The sequence below is a fragment of the Triturus cristatus genome, chromosome 10, assembly GCF_964204655.1.
Source record: "Triturus cristatus chromosome 10, aTriCri1.1, whole genome shotgun sequence".
Lineage (NCBI taxonomy): Eukaryota > Metazoa > Chordata > Amphibia > Caudata > Salamandridae > Triturus > Triturus cristatus.
In genome coordinates, this window is record NC_140593.1 from 1,067,060,582 (window position 1) to 1,067,077,550 (window position 16,969).

The 16,969-nt window shown below is 43.7% G+C and overlaps 1 protein-coding gene across 1 annotated transcript in view; it reads left to right on the plus strand.

Moving 5' to 3' along the window:
* The window catches only part of LOC146796571 (uncharacterized), a 464,924-nt gene that overhangs the window by 446,021 nt on the left and 1,934 nt on the right, over positions 1-16,969 (plus strand). Inside the window, exon 18 of the mRNA XM_085629207.1 lies at positions 4,077-4,240. Coding sequence (XP_085485333.1) covers positions 4,077-4,240 — 164 coding nt within the window. The remainder of the gene's footprint in view (positions 1-4,076; positions 4,241-16,969) is intronic.

A 16,969-nucleotide genomic window follows, 5' to 3' on the forward strand; every position in this document is an offset into this window, starting at 1 on the left:
TCGTGTGTTTCCATCAATTATTGGACGCAGTGTTTAACGACAGGTCACTGTATACGGCTGTATTTTACTGTTCTGTATTTCATTTACATACTGTATTTAGAGTACTGCAGCAGTTCTTTCTTCGGTACCTCTGATGTATCGTGTTGTACTCTGTGTGTTCTGTTGCCTCTTCTGTGTGGCGCTCCACGGTACAGCGTTCTGTTTCATGTACTGTGTGTGCACTGTCGCACTCTCGAGCATTGTTCTTTTCTGCATTGTAATGCTTTGTACAGATCGCCTTCAGTTGCGCATGTTAAGTTTTCCTGCGTGTTTTGGTATGCCTATGTGTCCCACATTGCGCGGTTGTGCAGGTTTTAAATGAGTCCATTGAACTCTGCATGTTGTCGCATCTTCGGATGTTTGTCCGGCATTGAACGGGGGCCGCCTGTTCCCAGACATAGCCTTTTGGGGGTCTGTTGTGTGTGATGAGGATGCAACAAAACGTCTGGGCATAATGCGGACTTGTGCCCATGCATGCAGTGATACGAGCATCTTGTAAAGCACGCGGAAGTCCCGCTTGTCTTGAGGGTCCCCATATGATGTCATGTTGGTGTAAAGCGCCTTGGGCCTGTTTCAAGCATTTCACAAGTCCCCTTTAAAAAGATCTTCATTGGTAAGTAGCCATGTACATGAAGTTACCCGGGGCCTTTGGGTGTGTGTTTGTGTTTCTGTGTGTGTGTTTGTGTGTCTGTGTTTTTGTGTGTCTGTGTGATTCAGTGTGTCTGTGTGTGTTTGTCTCTTTGTCTGTGTTTCTGTGTGCTTGTGTCTGTTTGTGTGTCTGTGACTGTGTGTCTGTGTGTGTGGCTGTGTCTGTGTGTCTGTGTCTGTCTGTATCTGTGTGTGCCTGTGTGTGTGTGTGTGTGTGTCTGTCTGTGTGTGTGTGTGTGCTTGTGTATCTGTCTGTGTTTATCTGTCTGTGTGTCTTTCTGTGTGTCTGTCAGTCTGTGTGTCTGTGTCTGTGTCTGTCTATTTGTTTATGTGTGTGTCTGTGTGTGTGTCTGAGTCTGTCTGTCAGTGTGTCTGAGTGTATGTGTGTGTGTCTCTGTGTCTGCCGATTTGTTTGTGTGTGTGTGTGTGTGTGTCTGTGTGTGTGTCGGTGTGTGTGTCTGTCTGAGTCTGTCTGTCTCTCAGTGTCTGTCTGTCTGTGTGTCCATGTGTGTGTCCAAGTGTGTGTGTGTGTGTGTGTGTGCGGTTGTGTGTGTGTGCGCACACACACACATGTGTGTGAGTTAGTGGGTGTGTTTTACCCCAAGGGCCATGTCTTCCCACCAAGCTCTTCTCGGAGGAGGGGGAAGGGGCAAACAACGATGGACACGTGGGAGGGGAGTGGGGTGCATGAGTAGAGAAACACCCACTTAAATGCAGCAAGGGGCACCCATGCCATCAGAACAGTTAGGAATTATGAAGACTCGGGGCCTCTCAAAATCACCTTAAATTTGACCCCATGATAAACAAAAAAATTCTTATTTACCCGTCTGTTTTTAGAAGAAATTGATAGTGAGCGCAGGTCATCACAGCAGGCGTTTTCTTACATTAAAAAACAACGCCTTTTTATTCACATTTACAGTGAACCTATGCTATTTTACAGCGCCCAATTAGAACTTTAGTAAAATATGTCATTTTCTTTTTGGAGTATTGGGAGAGACTGGCGGCAGTGAGGTAACGCAGGTTTGAAGTGCATCTTAAAATAGTTGAATAGATTGCAGTTTATCATACCTTCCAAAACCAACGTGAAAATCGGCCCTACTGGAAAAAGAGCGTTTCTAAAAATAAAAAACAATAAGAATAAAAGGCTTGTTAAAAGTGCGTACTCGCCCCCATCGCCGCTATGAAATGTACATAAATTATAGTTATGAATAACGGCCAGCGTGCGTTAAGAAAGATGAAACAGTGCTCAAACAAGGAGAGGCAGGCAAACAGGGCATAGCACGGGACCATTCAACGTAAAAAAGGAGTGTGGCAAACACACACTATGTTAAACAATGAGTATGTCGACATGTGACCGGGGCAGTCGCCACCAAAGTCACAACACACCCGAAGGCGGGACAACAAGCAGCGTTTCGCCAAAGAAAAGTAAGCAATTTTGACTGGCATAGGAGGAACAAGCATTTGCAATGCAATAGGTCTCACATTATTAAAGTTTGAGCTACTGGCATTGCTAATGATAATGCAACTCCAATAGCAGCTAAAAGATTCAGTAATGCAAGACCTATTGCATTGCAAATGCTTGTTATTACTTCGAGTTGGTGAAATGTAAATTCTGCCTGCATAGTTTTGCTAAATGTATGTTTTCCCTTTACAAACGTGAGAATGTTTTGTAAACTTAAAACTTTTTAGAGAGAGAATTTGGTTTTGCTGAGGTTTAATTTAGCAAACCCTGCAGATTTGTTTCTCACAATTAAAATGTTGCCGTGTTTAAGGTGGTTGTGAACCTTGAAAAGTTTTGAAGACATCTTCACAAAGTTTGGGAAGGAAAATCTTTGCAACCTTGTACAACCACACATTAGCTATGCATCCAGATGTGAAAATATGAAAAATGCAGTGTGATGTCTAGAACCAGCCCCATACCATCACAATGTGGTTTCTGTAAATCAGTCTGCTCTAGAGCCCCTATGCCAACTATTCCATATACAACGCTCCAAGTTTACGATACTCCTGCTACAATACTATTGGTCTCAGTGATATATTCAGCTACTCCTCATTGGTAGCTCTATGGTATACTAAGTCATTTTAAAAATGTATGATTACTAGTTCCTTGCATGGAAGCAGTAGTATCAGCCAAAATTACATAATTTGCACATTTACTTCTTGGTGTGAGTTTATGAATTCAGCTAGTTTTACTCATCAAAAATGAAGCATTATAAAGGAAAGGTCAGATTAATTAAGCCAAATGAATTGCTCAATAGCCAATTATCCTTTTTAGCATTTCTTATCTGATGTGTAAAGTCAAGACCAGAAGATCTTATTACTTAATAATTTACTTTACTTACTCATGGCTACCCGAAAAGCCCTTCTAAAAGATAAGAGAGCCAGACTGCAGAAAGAAATAAAACAAACGAAAAGGGCTACAAAGGGACAACGGAGGAACAAGGCAAGTATAAAATAACAAGCAGGAAGTGGGATAAGGGAGGGGGTGGCAAATGGTGATCACTTTTGCGGCCTCTTTGATGTTCTCAGTGGCCGAACGGCTCACTGAGAACATCAAAGCGGCCGCGAAAGTGATCAGGCAGGCTGCCAAATGGTGCGCGTGCCCGGCGCACATGCACTGTATTTGGAGGCCTGAAAAGCACTAGTTTGCACTTCCAAATCCCCCATTTACTAAAGCTCTCGCCAGAGCAGCGCTAAAGCGCTGGCTCAGGCGAGACCTAATAAATGGACAGTGGTGGGCGTGGTCTTTGGCACCACGCCCCCATGCCCTGCAGAGCAGCACATGTGCGCTGCTAGGCTCGACCTAAAGAGGAATATGCCTCTCAGCTTTGTTTTTGTGCTGGAAGGTGTCCCTTTCTGCACTTAACAATCCTGTATGCGACACGGGCACTCTTGCACCATGGTACAGGGGTACCTGCGTTGGCTTGAGGCTGCCAAAAGTGCACTAGGGCAGGGGAAAAGGCAGGAATGCACCGTATTGCCTTAAATAAAGTGCATTCCTGCCATTTCCCTGTCACGCTGTGCTGCACTGCTTGACAAATTCGTAAATAGGCACCTTTGTTCTTTATGTGTTTTTATTGGCACTTTACTTATTTATGTTTATATTGATATATTGTTACTTTTAGAGACACATGCTTTGATTCTTCTTTTTCTTTGTACTGATCTCCTTTAAGTACCATTCATGTTAGTGATTGCATTTTTATGTTTACTGAGAGGAATGAGGCAGTAACTGTTGGGTGGATGTGTTGTTCTCCATGTGTAAAGGAACGTGTTCATATTGTTTGCAAAGTTATTACTGTCAAACCTATTGATTTGATTTCCAGAGATTATACCACATTACCAAAATGGAAAATACTCTACTGAGCTCATTTGACTGCTTTGTTCTTCAGGAGGATTGCGCCCCATGTACCATCTCTCATATATTTGGTGGAGACACCTATGCTGTCGGCTATTACTCATACAAGTGGTCAGAGTTGTTGGCACAAGATGCTTTTGAAGCCTTCTCAGAAGTTGGACTGGAAAACCGAGACGAGGTCATTAAAGTTGGGCGAAGGTGAGAATGGTTCAAGGAAACGCCAGTGGGGAGTTGGGGTCTATTTAATGCATGATGAGTACGGACGACAAACCTATGAATTCTCAAAAAGAGCAAGTTAGGTAACGCTCTTTCTGGTACAGACTCTGCCTAGCTCGAGATTCCTCACCTTTTGAATATTCCCCAGGTTTCAGACGGGATACGGACAGAAACCTTTCAGCAATACCTCGTGCTCCGTCATGTGGTGCCATGCGGCTCCGCACTGATGCTGTTCCATTCCAGAAATGAAAGCATTGCCCCAGCACCTGCTCAGGTGAAAGTGAGTGGAGCGAGGAAGCAGAATTCCACTTTCATTTTTTAGTTTCTTTTTCGACGTACCTGTCGATCTTAAATGCGACGAAGACCAGTCTTTAGATTTGCTTAATCGACTACGTGAATGGGACTAAACTTTGGATGCGGACCATGACTGGGAAGACTCCAGGGGGGGAGTCTTTTTATAGTTGGTGATGTAAAGCTTAGCCTCGTGGTCCCTGATGGCCTTCGGTTCATCGATGTGCTGTTGCTGCAGGTCTTGGAGTCCTGGCCTGACCCCAGACACTACTGGCATACCTAGTGGTGATCTGTCACAGACATTTGTTTGCAACACTCCCTACAGGGCTTAAAACCTGTTGTTTTTGGGGGCGGCATCCCTTGCACCCTGAGAAAAACTTTGATGTAAAAGTCTCTGAAAGACATGAAGGGAGCTCCGCATCAGGATTTGGTGGTGCGGAAAGAAAGGAACTGACATCAGCACGCAGGGATGGCGCCTACATGGGCTCCGCATATCATTTCTGGAGTGGGAGGGTGTCAGTGCAGAGTTGTGCAGCAGGACCTGAACTGCTGAAAAGTTCCTGAATCTAGTCTGATGTCTGGGGAATATCCAAAAGGTGAGGAATATGCAACTAGAAGTCTCTTTCAGAATCTGAAGTTTTGAGTTATATCTGTTGTGTGAATCATTTTACATTCTCTACTTGTTATTAATTCAGTTAGTGCATGGTCACTTTAGTTTGTATATATTGCTTTGAAACCTTTGCAGCAGTCACCCAGGACACATACGACTGTTCTCCATGACTCTGGCATCTCCTCCATCTGTTATTTGCATGTCTGGGTTCAACAATGCCAAATGGGGATTACAAAAAGGGGTGGGGATGCCTCCTCAGCTGAGCAGATCCTTGTATATTTAATCGCTTCATGCTGAGGTGATTCGCATGGGCTGCACAAGAGAGCAGAGTCCAACACCTCCATGGGCACCAACACAAAATGAGTAGTAAGTGGAGATTCCCTAATAATCTTGGTCAAGTTGAACTGGAAAGGAGTGGTGTCACCTCTCGCCATCTCATAACAACCTTTCCTTCAAAATGAAAAAAAGAGAACAAACTCTGCCCATAGTCTTTGGTATAGCTAGTTACCTCACCGAAGACCTCATTCAAATCAACCAAAGCTTTTCACTGCTTTAGGGCATCAACATACTTTTGTCCCAAATCCAGTGTTAGCATCTCCAGTTCTAGGCTTTGTGCCCACACCAAAAAAAGACTGCAACAAATCGCAGTCAAGCTAGATAGATGGCTAGCCTCATTCTGTGGCCAAGAAGTCCCTTCCTGTAGTTCATGCACATTCTGTTCTTCCACCTTTGAAGATGCAATCCATTCTCATAGTTTGATGACTTTCACTCTGCTATCTTCAGTAATCTTCAGTCGCCTAGGAATTTTGGGTTCTAACACCTGCCCACGATAACTTACACCCCATAGCTCCATTCGGAAGTTCACATGCCCCTTTCAGGACCTAAGAGCCTTCCATTATCCACAATAGGGTAAAATACTAGAGCATCACTACCTTGTCACAAGATGAAGGACGTTTCATTTGATTCTAATTCTACATTAGGTGAACCAATTTCTTCTGCTTCTTATGTTCAAGATATTTCAACAAACTCAGGACCGGAAAGTAGTTTAGGATGAGACCTAGTTCCTTAAACCTTAAACACCTCCACCCCCATGTACTTATGCATCACAGTCACAGATAAATCCCAGCAAAAAAATCCCTAAATGCAGGAGTGTGTGAAAAACGAAATTCTGGCTCCAGTCGTGAAGTAAATTGGATTGTAAAGGTCCATGCTATTGGACAAACCGAGGATCTGTCCTCATCCAGCCTGCCACTGATCATTTAATCCCTTATTGAGTTGAAGATTTCTGTAAGCATTCCCTCACTAGCTCTGATTTCAGTTAAGAGGATTACATTAATTGAAGACATCCTGGAGACTAAGCTGCCGAAGATTTTATCTCATTAAGAGAGCATCTGAATCAGGCAAGACATGCGGTCTCACAAAAACAAGATTTTAGCCTAAGAGAGCTGGTGCATTCAGTCCTCCTATATAGATTTATTTTAGCAAGCCAGGCTTCAATTGCATCAATTTAGTGTAAATAGTACTTGGAGTAGATCTCATTCTCTCAGAACAAGCTCTTTCAGCCCTTCGGCCATTCCTACAATTATAGCCCTATACTAAAAGTATAGGTGATCTTTTCCTCCACCCTAGTCCATATCGTGACAACCACATATCAGTCTTCCATGTCTTGTTTTAGGCTTATTGCAGAGACTTTTCTATCAGCAGGCTGTGAGACAAGTCAGTCTGAATGCTGTAGTAAAAGAGGCTGAGTTGAATGTTATCTTCCTCTCTGATTCGATCAGTAGTTATCATGATTCATATGGGCAACATTACAGCTCTGTAATAAATAATCAGTGGGTCAAATGCCTCAGATCACTTTGTTGCCAGATTGAGATAGTTATCTGATGGTGAGAAATTTCGTCAATGATTGTGTTCCATAGAGGGGAGTGCTTAATATGCAGACAGGTGATGACCTCAGCAGACTTCTGCCTGCCACTCATGAGTAGGAATCAACATGCAATTCAGGTCCATCTTCAAGGTCCTGAGTACCTGATACATACACCTTTTCATAATTCACCCCAGTACACATGGAGCACTGTGTTTCATGGATCGGAAGAGGAGAACTTTCTGAAGGAGGCTATTGATCAGGTTGGATTTTTCCGTTATGCCTAACTACCAACATAGTTATTTCTGATGACCAAGGATAGTGGTAATTATGCAAACATCCTCAAACTTGCAGCCTTTGACTATTCCAGTGTTGTAGTGTACAGTCCCTCCCCTTAACACAACAGAATGCTTTCTAACTCCATAAAACTCAGGTTTTTTGACAAAACTCTCCATCGCTTACTCCCAATACGATCTTGAGTGTTTAGTTCCTGTATAACTGATCTTTAACCCACCTGGACATCCTGGCAGGCAGGAAATCTTACACAAGGGTTCGGTACAGTATTAGCAGAGATTCATATGTTCTTTAGTAACGCTCAATCAAATGAGAAACCTGTTGTCCAAAATACTTCGATGTAGCATTTGGAGATATTATTTAAAAACTCATTACAATTCATGAAAAAGAGTCCAATAAAGTAGCAAATGGTTTTGTCACTGGGTCTTGTCAAAGACATAAACTCTCTCACTTGCCAGAATAAAGGGGTAGTAGTTTTCTCTAAGCACTTGGGGGCATATCAGCAACAACCGGCGATAATTATCGCTAAGCGCACTTAGCGCTAGGATAATTATCGCCGGCTAGCAGGGATTTTTATCGCTGAGATAGCGTGCGATTAGCAACGCTTATCTCAAAAGCAATAAAAATCCTAGCGCTAACTGCCAAACGTGAGATTATCGCTGGAAACCCAGCGATAATCCCACGAAGTTTGGCGATAGCTTGCAGATAGGGCCTCCCATACTTAGCCATGATATCCACCTTCCATAGGATATCATTGCTAAGTCAGTTTCAAAGCAGGCGTAAGGAAAGTAGCGATAACAGAGGTTATCGCTACTTTTCTTCTCGCTATGCTGTTTTGAGTGAGGCTTGATGATAGGATAAATGTCGCTTAGCGACATTTCTCCCGTTATCCTGGGGAGGAACGCCCACTTTGCATCTCATTAGAGATGCAAAGATGGGCGTTAGGAATTCAGGCGCTAAGGCAAGGTTTCACGTGATAGCGTGACCTTGCTGATATAGTGATAAAATGATCGCCGCTTTTCGGCCGAAAAACGCCCTAAAAAGCGGCGATAATTTTATATCTCTGCCTTGTAGATATGCCCCTTGGTTGGGTCAATATACATAAATTGACATGAGACCCATCCTGACACCTGTACTAACCAATTTTAGAAGTTATCATCAAGCTCTAATGAGATCATGAAATTCCATCTCATTGACCTAGGTTGCATTGTAACACCCATGTACCACCCATAGACCCCCCCCCCCCGTTTGACGCAAAGAAATACAAAGCACCACATGGCACAAGTTTCTGTTACTTTGGAAAACTATCCAGCACAAATTCTGATTTGCAGTGGATAGTCAATCTCAGCATAAAATTTGTGTCTGGTTTGCATTATAAAAGTAACACCCAGAGACTCCCAGAATCACAGATACCTAGTTCACTCTTGGTTGATTACCTGTCCTGCGGGAAAAGACTGTGGGGCATATTTACAAGCCCCTTGCGCCGCCGGTGGGTCACTTTTTGTGACGCACCGGTGGCAGAGTGTGGTGCTCCATATTTACAAGGACACGTAAAGCCACCCTTCATTGCTTTTTGTGTCCTTGTAAATACATCCCCTTTACAACGCAGCACTTTGCGTGAAAGGGTCGTGCCATGGGGGTTCCTGTGGGTGTTCCATGCAACACCCATGGATTTCGCCGCATTTCCAGATTTACAATGTTTCGTAAACCTGGGAATGTGTCAGAATCATAAGCCAACCCAGGGGAGGCGTAAGGAGGCACAACAAGGAGAAATACTATGTGGCACACATAGAAAGATGAAAACCCCACTTGTGATTGTTTTTGTGCAGGAAGGTGACCTTTCCTGCACAAAAAAAACAATTCCTGCAACGCGGGCACCCTTGAACCATAAGAGTTTCTGTGTTGGCGCTTGGCATCTAATTGTGCGCCAGTGCAGGGGAGAGCTCAGGGATACATCATATTGTTGTAAATATGACGCATCCCTTTGCTTCGGAAGTGAAGCAGCACAGTGCAGCCAAATGGCTTGCAGCACCACGCTGCGTTAATTCCTTGTAAATATGGTCCTGTGTTTGTATGCAGGTTTATCAGTGCAATCCAACCTTGTTTTCTACTAATATTCTGAAACAGCTATCACACCATGCAAAAAAACCTTGTTCACTATCAAATTCTAACACCGGATGAAATCAAAATGACCATCGGCTGTGCTGATGCCTTGAAAACATGTATCCTTACTGAGACGCCCCTTCTTTGGCTGTCTGCAATTGTCAAAGACACAAACCAGCATTAATCCTTCTTTTGAATGACATGCCCACTGTTTAATATAATTTGGGACCACAGGCCATGCCTCCCTCTGCTTCTTTCAAAGATAAACTGTTGGATTACAATTAGGGTCTCCTCCCCAGAGTCCTCCCCTCAATTCATCTATATTGTGAACCAGCAGACCCGCAAGTTACTGAAAAACAAGATTCACCTTCTTTGCAATTCCTCACCACAAAATGGCTTGAGTGCCTGCAACTATTGACCAATCTTCATGATAACCCCTAATACCACTGCTGTCAACTTTATCGGTAATTAAACGAGCAAGACATTGCCTAGATCCATTTAGTTGGACATCTGTAAAAGTTGTTTACTGTCCAACAACTTTTCTATTGGTCTTATGCTTTCTGTTTTTTGGTATGCACATGCATTTTATAATGCTCCATTTTCACTGCATGATCACGCAGGGAGCAACCCAGCACCACTGCTGTGCCTATATTATTTAATTTATTGTTGAATGCAATTCGACAATTCATTGGTTTTTAATTGAGGGCTATTTGGTTGATACATTGGAATCCACATTGAGACGGTTAATTCTTGACCCTTTAGAAGTGTGGATGGCACAGATCAACTAGAAATTGGATAGCTCTGAAAAATCACTTTGTTCTAGTTTGCCAGTCATCCTATGGCTCCTTTCATTTCCAGTCCAACTTGCATTCTATATCATCACGCGATCTCTGTGTCACTTCTGGGCGTTTAGGGTAAGGCTTATTGTGCACATCTTTGCACCTCATAGTTCCATTGATCTTGAACTAATAAACATGACAAACTAGCCTCTAATAGATGGGTTTCAATTGCAATGTGGGTCCTGTGGTAACAAATGCTCATAAATATTCAAACTCATATTTTGGATCTATGATAAATGAAGCATTGCGCCAGTGATATTTGGGAATATAATTGGGGTAGGGATATGCCAATACGAATGTAAATGTTTCCATTGCTGCTCTGACATGGGTCCCATTCTTCTAAATTATTAATAAACAAAATGCTATGTAATCCGGGATTAACAGAACTACTGTGTAGGGTGGTACCCCCTCAAAAACGGAATCACACTGATTACCTACATGCCTGTGCCAGACGTTCTCTGAAAAAAAGACTAGGGGACACCAGACAGACATGACTATTGCCATTACTTATGTTAGTTACCAAGTTTAATGTCTGATTAATACTAGGAGGTGACCTTTAGATCACTACACAAAATTTTAAATTTGCCCCATATTAGTGATTCCAAATTCAACAATATTCAAAGAAAATTTCCAAACCAAGGCTGTCTCTAATAAACAGGGCCTTTCCTTTGTAATCATATCTATTATGTTTGTTAATAGACATTTATGTAAATAAATGTTGCTGAGGAAGGAAGTCTTGCTGTTCATTACCTTCTCTATTGCCTTAGATGTCCTGTTCATCAGAATATATTCTGATAGCATATTGGAATTAAAGAAATTGTCTCGTATGACGCACCTCTTTGCTTTTTTTTCTACTTCAGCAATGATTCTGGCGCAATTTTAAGACCTAGAACCCTTTAAACAAACATATAGGCACATGCATCAAGCTTAGAAATAGCGATTCCTTATTTGCGAATTTTAGAGACTCGCAAATAAGGAAATCGCTATTACCTATGCATGATGCAGATAGCGATTAAATACCGAATCGCTAATAATCGCTAAACATAATAGCGATAAAACCAAAATAAATCGCAAAGCCCGGGAGACACACAAATGGCGATATCGCAATTAGCGAGATCTCTAATAGCGAAATCGCAATTAGCGAGATCGCTATTTTACCGAGTCGCATTGGGAGCAGGCTGATGACCTCACAACCAGGAAGTAACTCATCCCATGCTGCAGTCTGTGCCCAGAGGATGTGAGAGCAGGAAGCAGAGTGCCTGTGGAGAGCTGTGCAAAGAAATACATTGTATCCAGACAACTGCCAATACCAGAAATGGCCATCAGCAGAAGAGGGGTCTGGGGCCAGAAAACGAAAGCTCAAATTTAGTGAGAGGGAACTAGAGTACCTCATTGAAGAGGTGGTAAAGAGCCATGATAAGCTCTTTGGGAAGCTCTCACTAAAAGTTCCAGAGGCAGAAAAAAGAAGGATCTGGAACCGGATCAAAAACAAAGTCAATGCTGTGGGTGTGACACACCGCAGCATCGAAGAGTTGAAAAAAAGGTGGTATGACCTGCGGAGCCGTGCCAAGGAGAGAATTGCACAGAGGCTGAAGGAGGCGAAGAGCACTGGAGGAGGACCCTCAACAGTCCCAGACAACACAGCTCTGGAGGACCTGGTGGAGGGTACAATCCTGCCAGAAGCTGCTGTGGGAGTAACGCAACTGGATACATCCGGCGTGGCCTGCAGTACACAAGGTAAGAGGCACTAAATTATACCCAGCTATGTAAATACTAATTGTGCCCATACTGTAATAAAAAGCCAATCAGCTGAAATCAGCCCCAGGCCACATTTCACATAGAGATACTAATGCATCATGGGAGTTGTAGTCCCCTGAACCAAATAGTGAGTCAAATACCACATTGTGAGGCCATAGTTCCAAAATGCCTTACAGACAGTGATTACAGACTGTGAGAACTTAAGAGCTAACTATTTTTAATGTGGCAAAACATTAGCACCAAGAAAAATTAATATTGTACTGTTTCACACCACAGGTGCAGAAGAAGTAGACACTGATGACAGTGAATGCAGGGAGAGCACACAGACCACTGCAGAGACTACCGTTGCCATACCTCTCACACCTCCGAGCACATCCCAGGCACCCCCAAGACGCAGGCCCACAGTCCCTCCTCTTCAGTCAATGGAGAGCAATCCGGATCCTGAAAGGGCACCTGCACCAAGCCAGCCTAGTGTGAGGACCACCACCACCCCACCTCAGACACAGGTCCAGATGACGCGAAGACGCAGGTTAAGGGGCCACATAGCAGCACAGGAGGAAGCAACTCCAAATGTGTGGGGAGGTGTGGAGTCGCAGATGATGAGGGTGCAGCGCCTGCAAGCACGACACATGGGAGCCATCAACCTGCAAATGACGAAGATGAACAAGAACATTTCAGTCATGGCAGATCGCGTGAGTGAACTGACTCAAGCAGTTGTGGAAGGCAACAGGCACACTAACGCCACATTGCAGGAGCTTTTGCGTGTGATGCAGGAGGGACACAACACCGAGAGGTGGAGTTATCGCCAATTCATGGTGCGCTTGGCTGGCTATACCAGATCAAACAATAAGTTGTGCAACGCTACTGCACTGCTGTCACGGAGGTCGGTGGCAATGCAAATTGACATGGGGCATTGTTGTGGGGATGTGGCCAGGGCCCTTGGCCAAGTAACCACTGCTGTTGAACAGCTCCAGGCTGGTGCTGGTGGCCTCAGCAATATCACAGGCGATGAGGGGAGTGAGGGGGCATCCAGCCTGAGCAGCATGTCAGTGCCAGTCAGCACTGGCAGGAGGTGTAGTACACGTCGTTCAACACCTACACTTGCACCCATGGGTGGGGATGCCGATGCAGGCGAAAGACGTCTCGGTGTGCGTGGGAGGAAGCGCTAAGCACAAACATACCTCCGGACAATTTGCCATGGTGGCGTAACCATGTTCAAGACATTCATAGTGACTGGGAATGAAGTCCAAATCTTTATTTAATTTGTGCCTTGGTACATGCAGTGAATGTACCCTTAAGCTACATCTATGTTTAGCCACACAACAGTACCTGCTCACGTGCTAATTAAAACTGTGCAGGTCAAGAATGCTAGTTTTTTGTCTCATTATTACGTACCTCTGAAGTAATGTTGGGTGAGGTCTGCACGTTTCCTCTGCCCTTCCGCTGAGCTTGCAGGATGCGGGTGTCGTGGGTGTACAGGGGGCTGGTTGTCCTCAGTGTCGTACGCCTCTATGGGTATGCCTCTCCTGGTAGCTATGTTGTGCAACATTGCACATGCTGCCACTATCCTACAGCAGGTTTCCGGCTGGTACAGCATCGCTCCACCAGTTTTGTGCAAGATGCGGAAGCGACTTTTGAGTAATCCAAATGTCCGTTCGATCACATTACGTGTCCTGATGTGTGCTGCGTTGTACCGCTGCTCTTGTGGGAAGGCTGGGTTCAAGTATGGAGTCATGATATAGTTCCTCACGGCGTATGCACGGTCACCTACAGGGTAGTATGCACTGTGTTAGTATCAGGTATGCATTGCCATTTCAGAATGAATTAGTGTGCATAAATATATTGTCTTACCTAGCAGGTGTCCTTCACCAAATTCCCCCCTGAGCAGGCATGTGTGAATGCCACTGTGTTGGAAGATGTTGAATCATGGGTGCTCCCAGGATATTGCCCCACGGTGTTGGTTATGATGTTTTTCCCATTGCACACTGCTTGGACATTGATGGAGTGATACGATTTCCGGTTACGGAAGATATACTCATTGACTGCTGGTGGACATATGGCTACGTGGGTGCAATCTATGCATCCTATCACATGAGGGAACTGGGCTAATCGATATAAATCGAGTTTTGTTTGGTACAATTCCCTTTGGGTTGTGGGGAAGGTGATGTGGTTGTGGATCAGAGTCATCATGGCAGCCAGGAAGGATCTGAAGAAACGTGAGAGGGAGCTTTGTGATACCCCTCCAGCTACTGCCACTACCCCCTGGAAACTTCCTGATGCAAGTAGGTGCAGGCAACATAACACCTGGACATGGGTAGGGATAGCATGGGTCCTACGTGTCTGGCGCTGCATTAGTGGTTCTAATTCAGCTATGAGGTAAAGTATCATAGCAGCGTTAATCCGGTACTTATCATATATGTCCTCATCAGTTTGTCCCAACAGAGTGATGCGCAGGCGGAATATCCTCTCCTGGATTCTCCTTCTGGCCTGGCCTGCCGCATGGATCCTCATCCTCCTCACAAACACGTAGAGTGCCGCCATTGTGTACGGCCTCTATGGCCTCATTGGTCAGTTTAAATTGCCCTCAGCAGCTTATCAGCTGTAGTGATTTTTTTTTTTTAAACACCTGCTTCCGATTCCCCTTAATCTGCACTTGCTAAATAGCGATTTTCAAGAAAATCACTATTTGCGATGTTTGATGCATAGATTAACGATTTTTTTGGGCGATTCTTTAATTGCTCACGCATTTCTTATTGTCGCTGATAAGGAATCGCTATTTCTTGTTTCCCGGAATTAGCGAGTCGGTATTATTGCGATTTTTGGTTATTTGGTTGATGCATTGGGAAAGGCTAAAATGCGCTCGCAAATTGCTAATCACTAATTTTGCGAGCACATTTTGGCTTGATGCATGTGCCTGTAGATGTTTTGCTTGAATTCTCGCTCGGTATTCTCCTAATTTTCTAATATTCTTATTTCCAACAAGCAACTAGCGCATTTCCACCCATATTAAGATTGGTAACCCACAAGTAGCACATGATACAAATGTATTTGGTCAGTGCTGTGTTAGTTTATCTGGGGTGGACTTTTTCTGAAAATAATGTGATGAGATGTATGCTGTTCCAACATGCATCATAGATTGGTGAGACCAGAGAGTACTTATAGTATACCCTGGACACCCATTAATATTTAGAACAGTTTTCCAGGTAGCATTAAAACAGTCTATTAGTGCCTTCAGGTAATGAAAAATGCAAGTCTGACAAAATGGGGGAATAAGTTATCAGGTGAAGTTCATCTCTACTTGCCCAGTTCATAGGTGGTTATAGAAATGGGCGGCTGTTGGTAAGCCTTGTTTGCTACTCGTTTAGTTCTAGCTTGCTTCTCTGCTTTCCTGGTCTCCCTCCTCCCAGAGATGCCTCAGTCTTGATTTAAGAGATAGAGCACTCTAATTGGAAGGGCTACTTCAGTCACATTTGGCACCGAAAGTGAAGATGGAGCCTGCGTGGAGTCTGTTCAGTCTGCCACCAAAGCTGGTGGATGATACCTTTTCTGTCTTCCCCTTGATGTTTATAGGTTATAGATGAATACATCTTGTGCTAGAAATCTGCAGAGACATTGCAAGGTGGTGGGTCTTGTACCCTCACCACGTACACCTTTCCTGGTGCCATTATGTATACCTCAACCATCAATGATATGCATAGCTCCGAAAACATCTTCTCATTAGTCCTCAAGACCCCACCTCATGCTCCTGACAATTATAATCTGATCAAGATGTTTTCAGTAGGAACTGGGAGCGGAACTGTGCGTGGTGATGCCAGTCAACTGACAATCCCATGCCGGCTTTACAGTGTTCTGCCCCTTGTCCTGGATGAATCAAAAACGATACAGCTGGCCATTCAAACTAACTCTGAACATCTTCTCCTTCTCCTTTTCATTTGGTCATCCACCACGTCATATTCTCAATAATGTCACAAAGTGTTAATTTCGGTTACGAAAAAGCATATACAGGTGTGCAAAGTGCCACAGAGAAAGAGCACGCTCCTAAACGTGATTGTGGCCATTTTCTCAGCACCAATAAAGGCCTTATTAAAAGAAACCCCATACCTTGGATGGTGGCTACCAACCGGACCATGATCATATAACCGGGGTCAACTGGGCCAGTGATGTCTTCTTAACTAAAAGTCATAATATCAGATGTAGGTTGACGAAATCGATTTTATCTAAAGTTGCCCTCTACTCAGACAATTTTGCATGTTTACAAATAGTTTCCAAAATAATCCCGATAGCTGGATAGAAATAAATAACACCAATAAAATTTAATCTGTAAATACCGCTATGTTAGATATTGCTTTCCCTACTACTGTGTCATTGATCTGCAATTATCTTTAAATATAACATTTTTCTGACCTGCCATGATTCAGGCTATCAGGAAATTGCATAATAAACGATTCTTTGCTGAAGTTAACGTGTGTTACTGATACAATTTATTAATTCTTATAGAAGACTATTTCTTTATACATTTGCAGTCGTCGTGAACTATGCCCAAATTATTGTCAAAAGATTAGTAGAAACCATTATGAGAGTGTGCTTGCAATCAGAGGTTTGACCTAGTAATATGTACTTGTAGTCACTTTTTAAGATGAAGCCGTAGCACCTGCCCTTCCCTTTCTACCCTACTAAGCTTCAATGGCCAGATGTATCAAGAATTGCTTTTGCGATTCTTAAATAGCAAAATGTATCGATTCGCTATTTAAGAATCGCGCAATGCATGTAGGATTTGCTAATGTTTGTGTGAATCCTCAACATTCCCTATTAGCGAATCACAAATTGCGATTGGCTATTAGGGAATGCATTCCCATTCATGCCTGTGGGCCAAATTGGTAATCGCAAATTGTGAATGCACTAGCAAGGGTGCTAGGGGGCCTAAAGGCACCCCTGATGCACCCCCAGAAAAG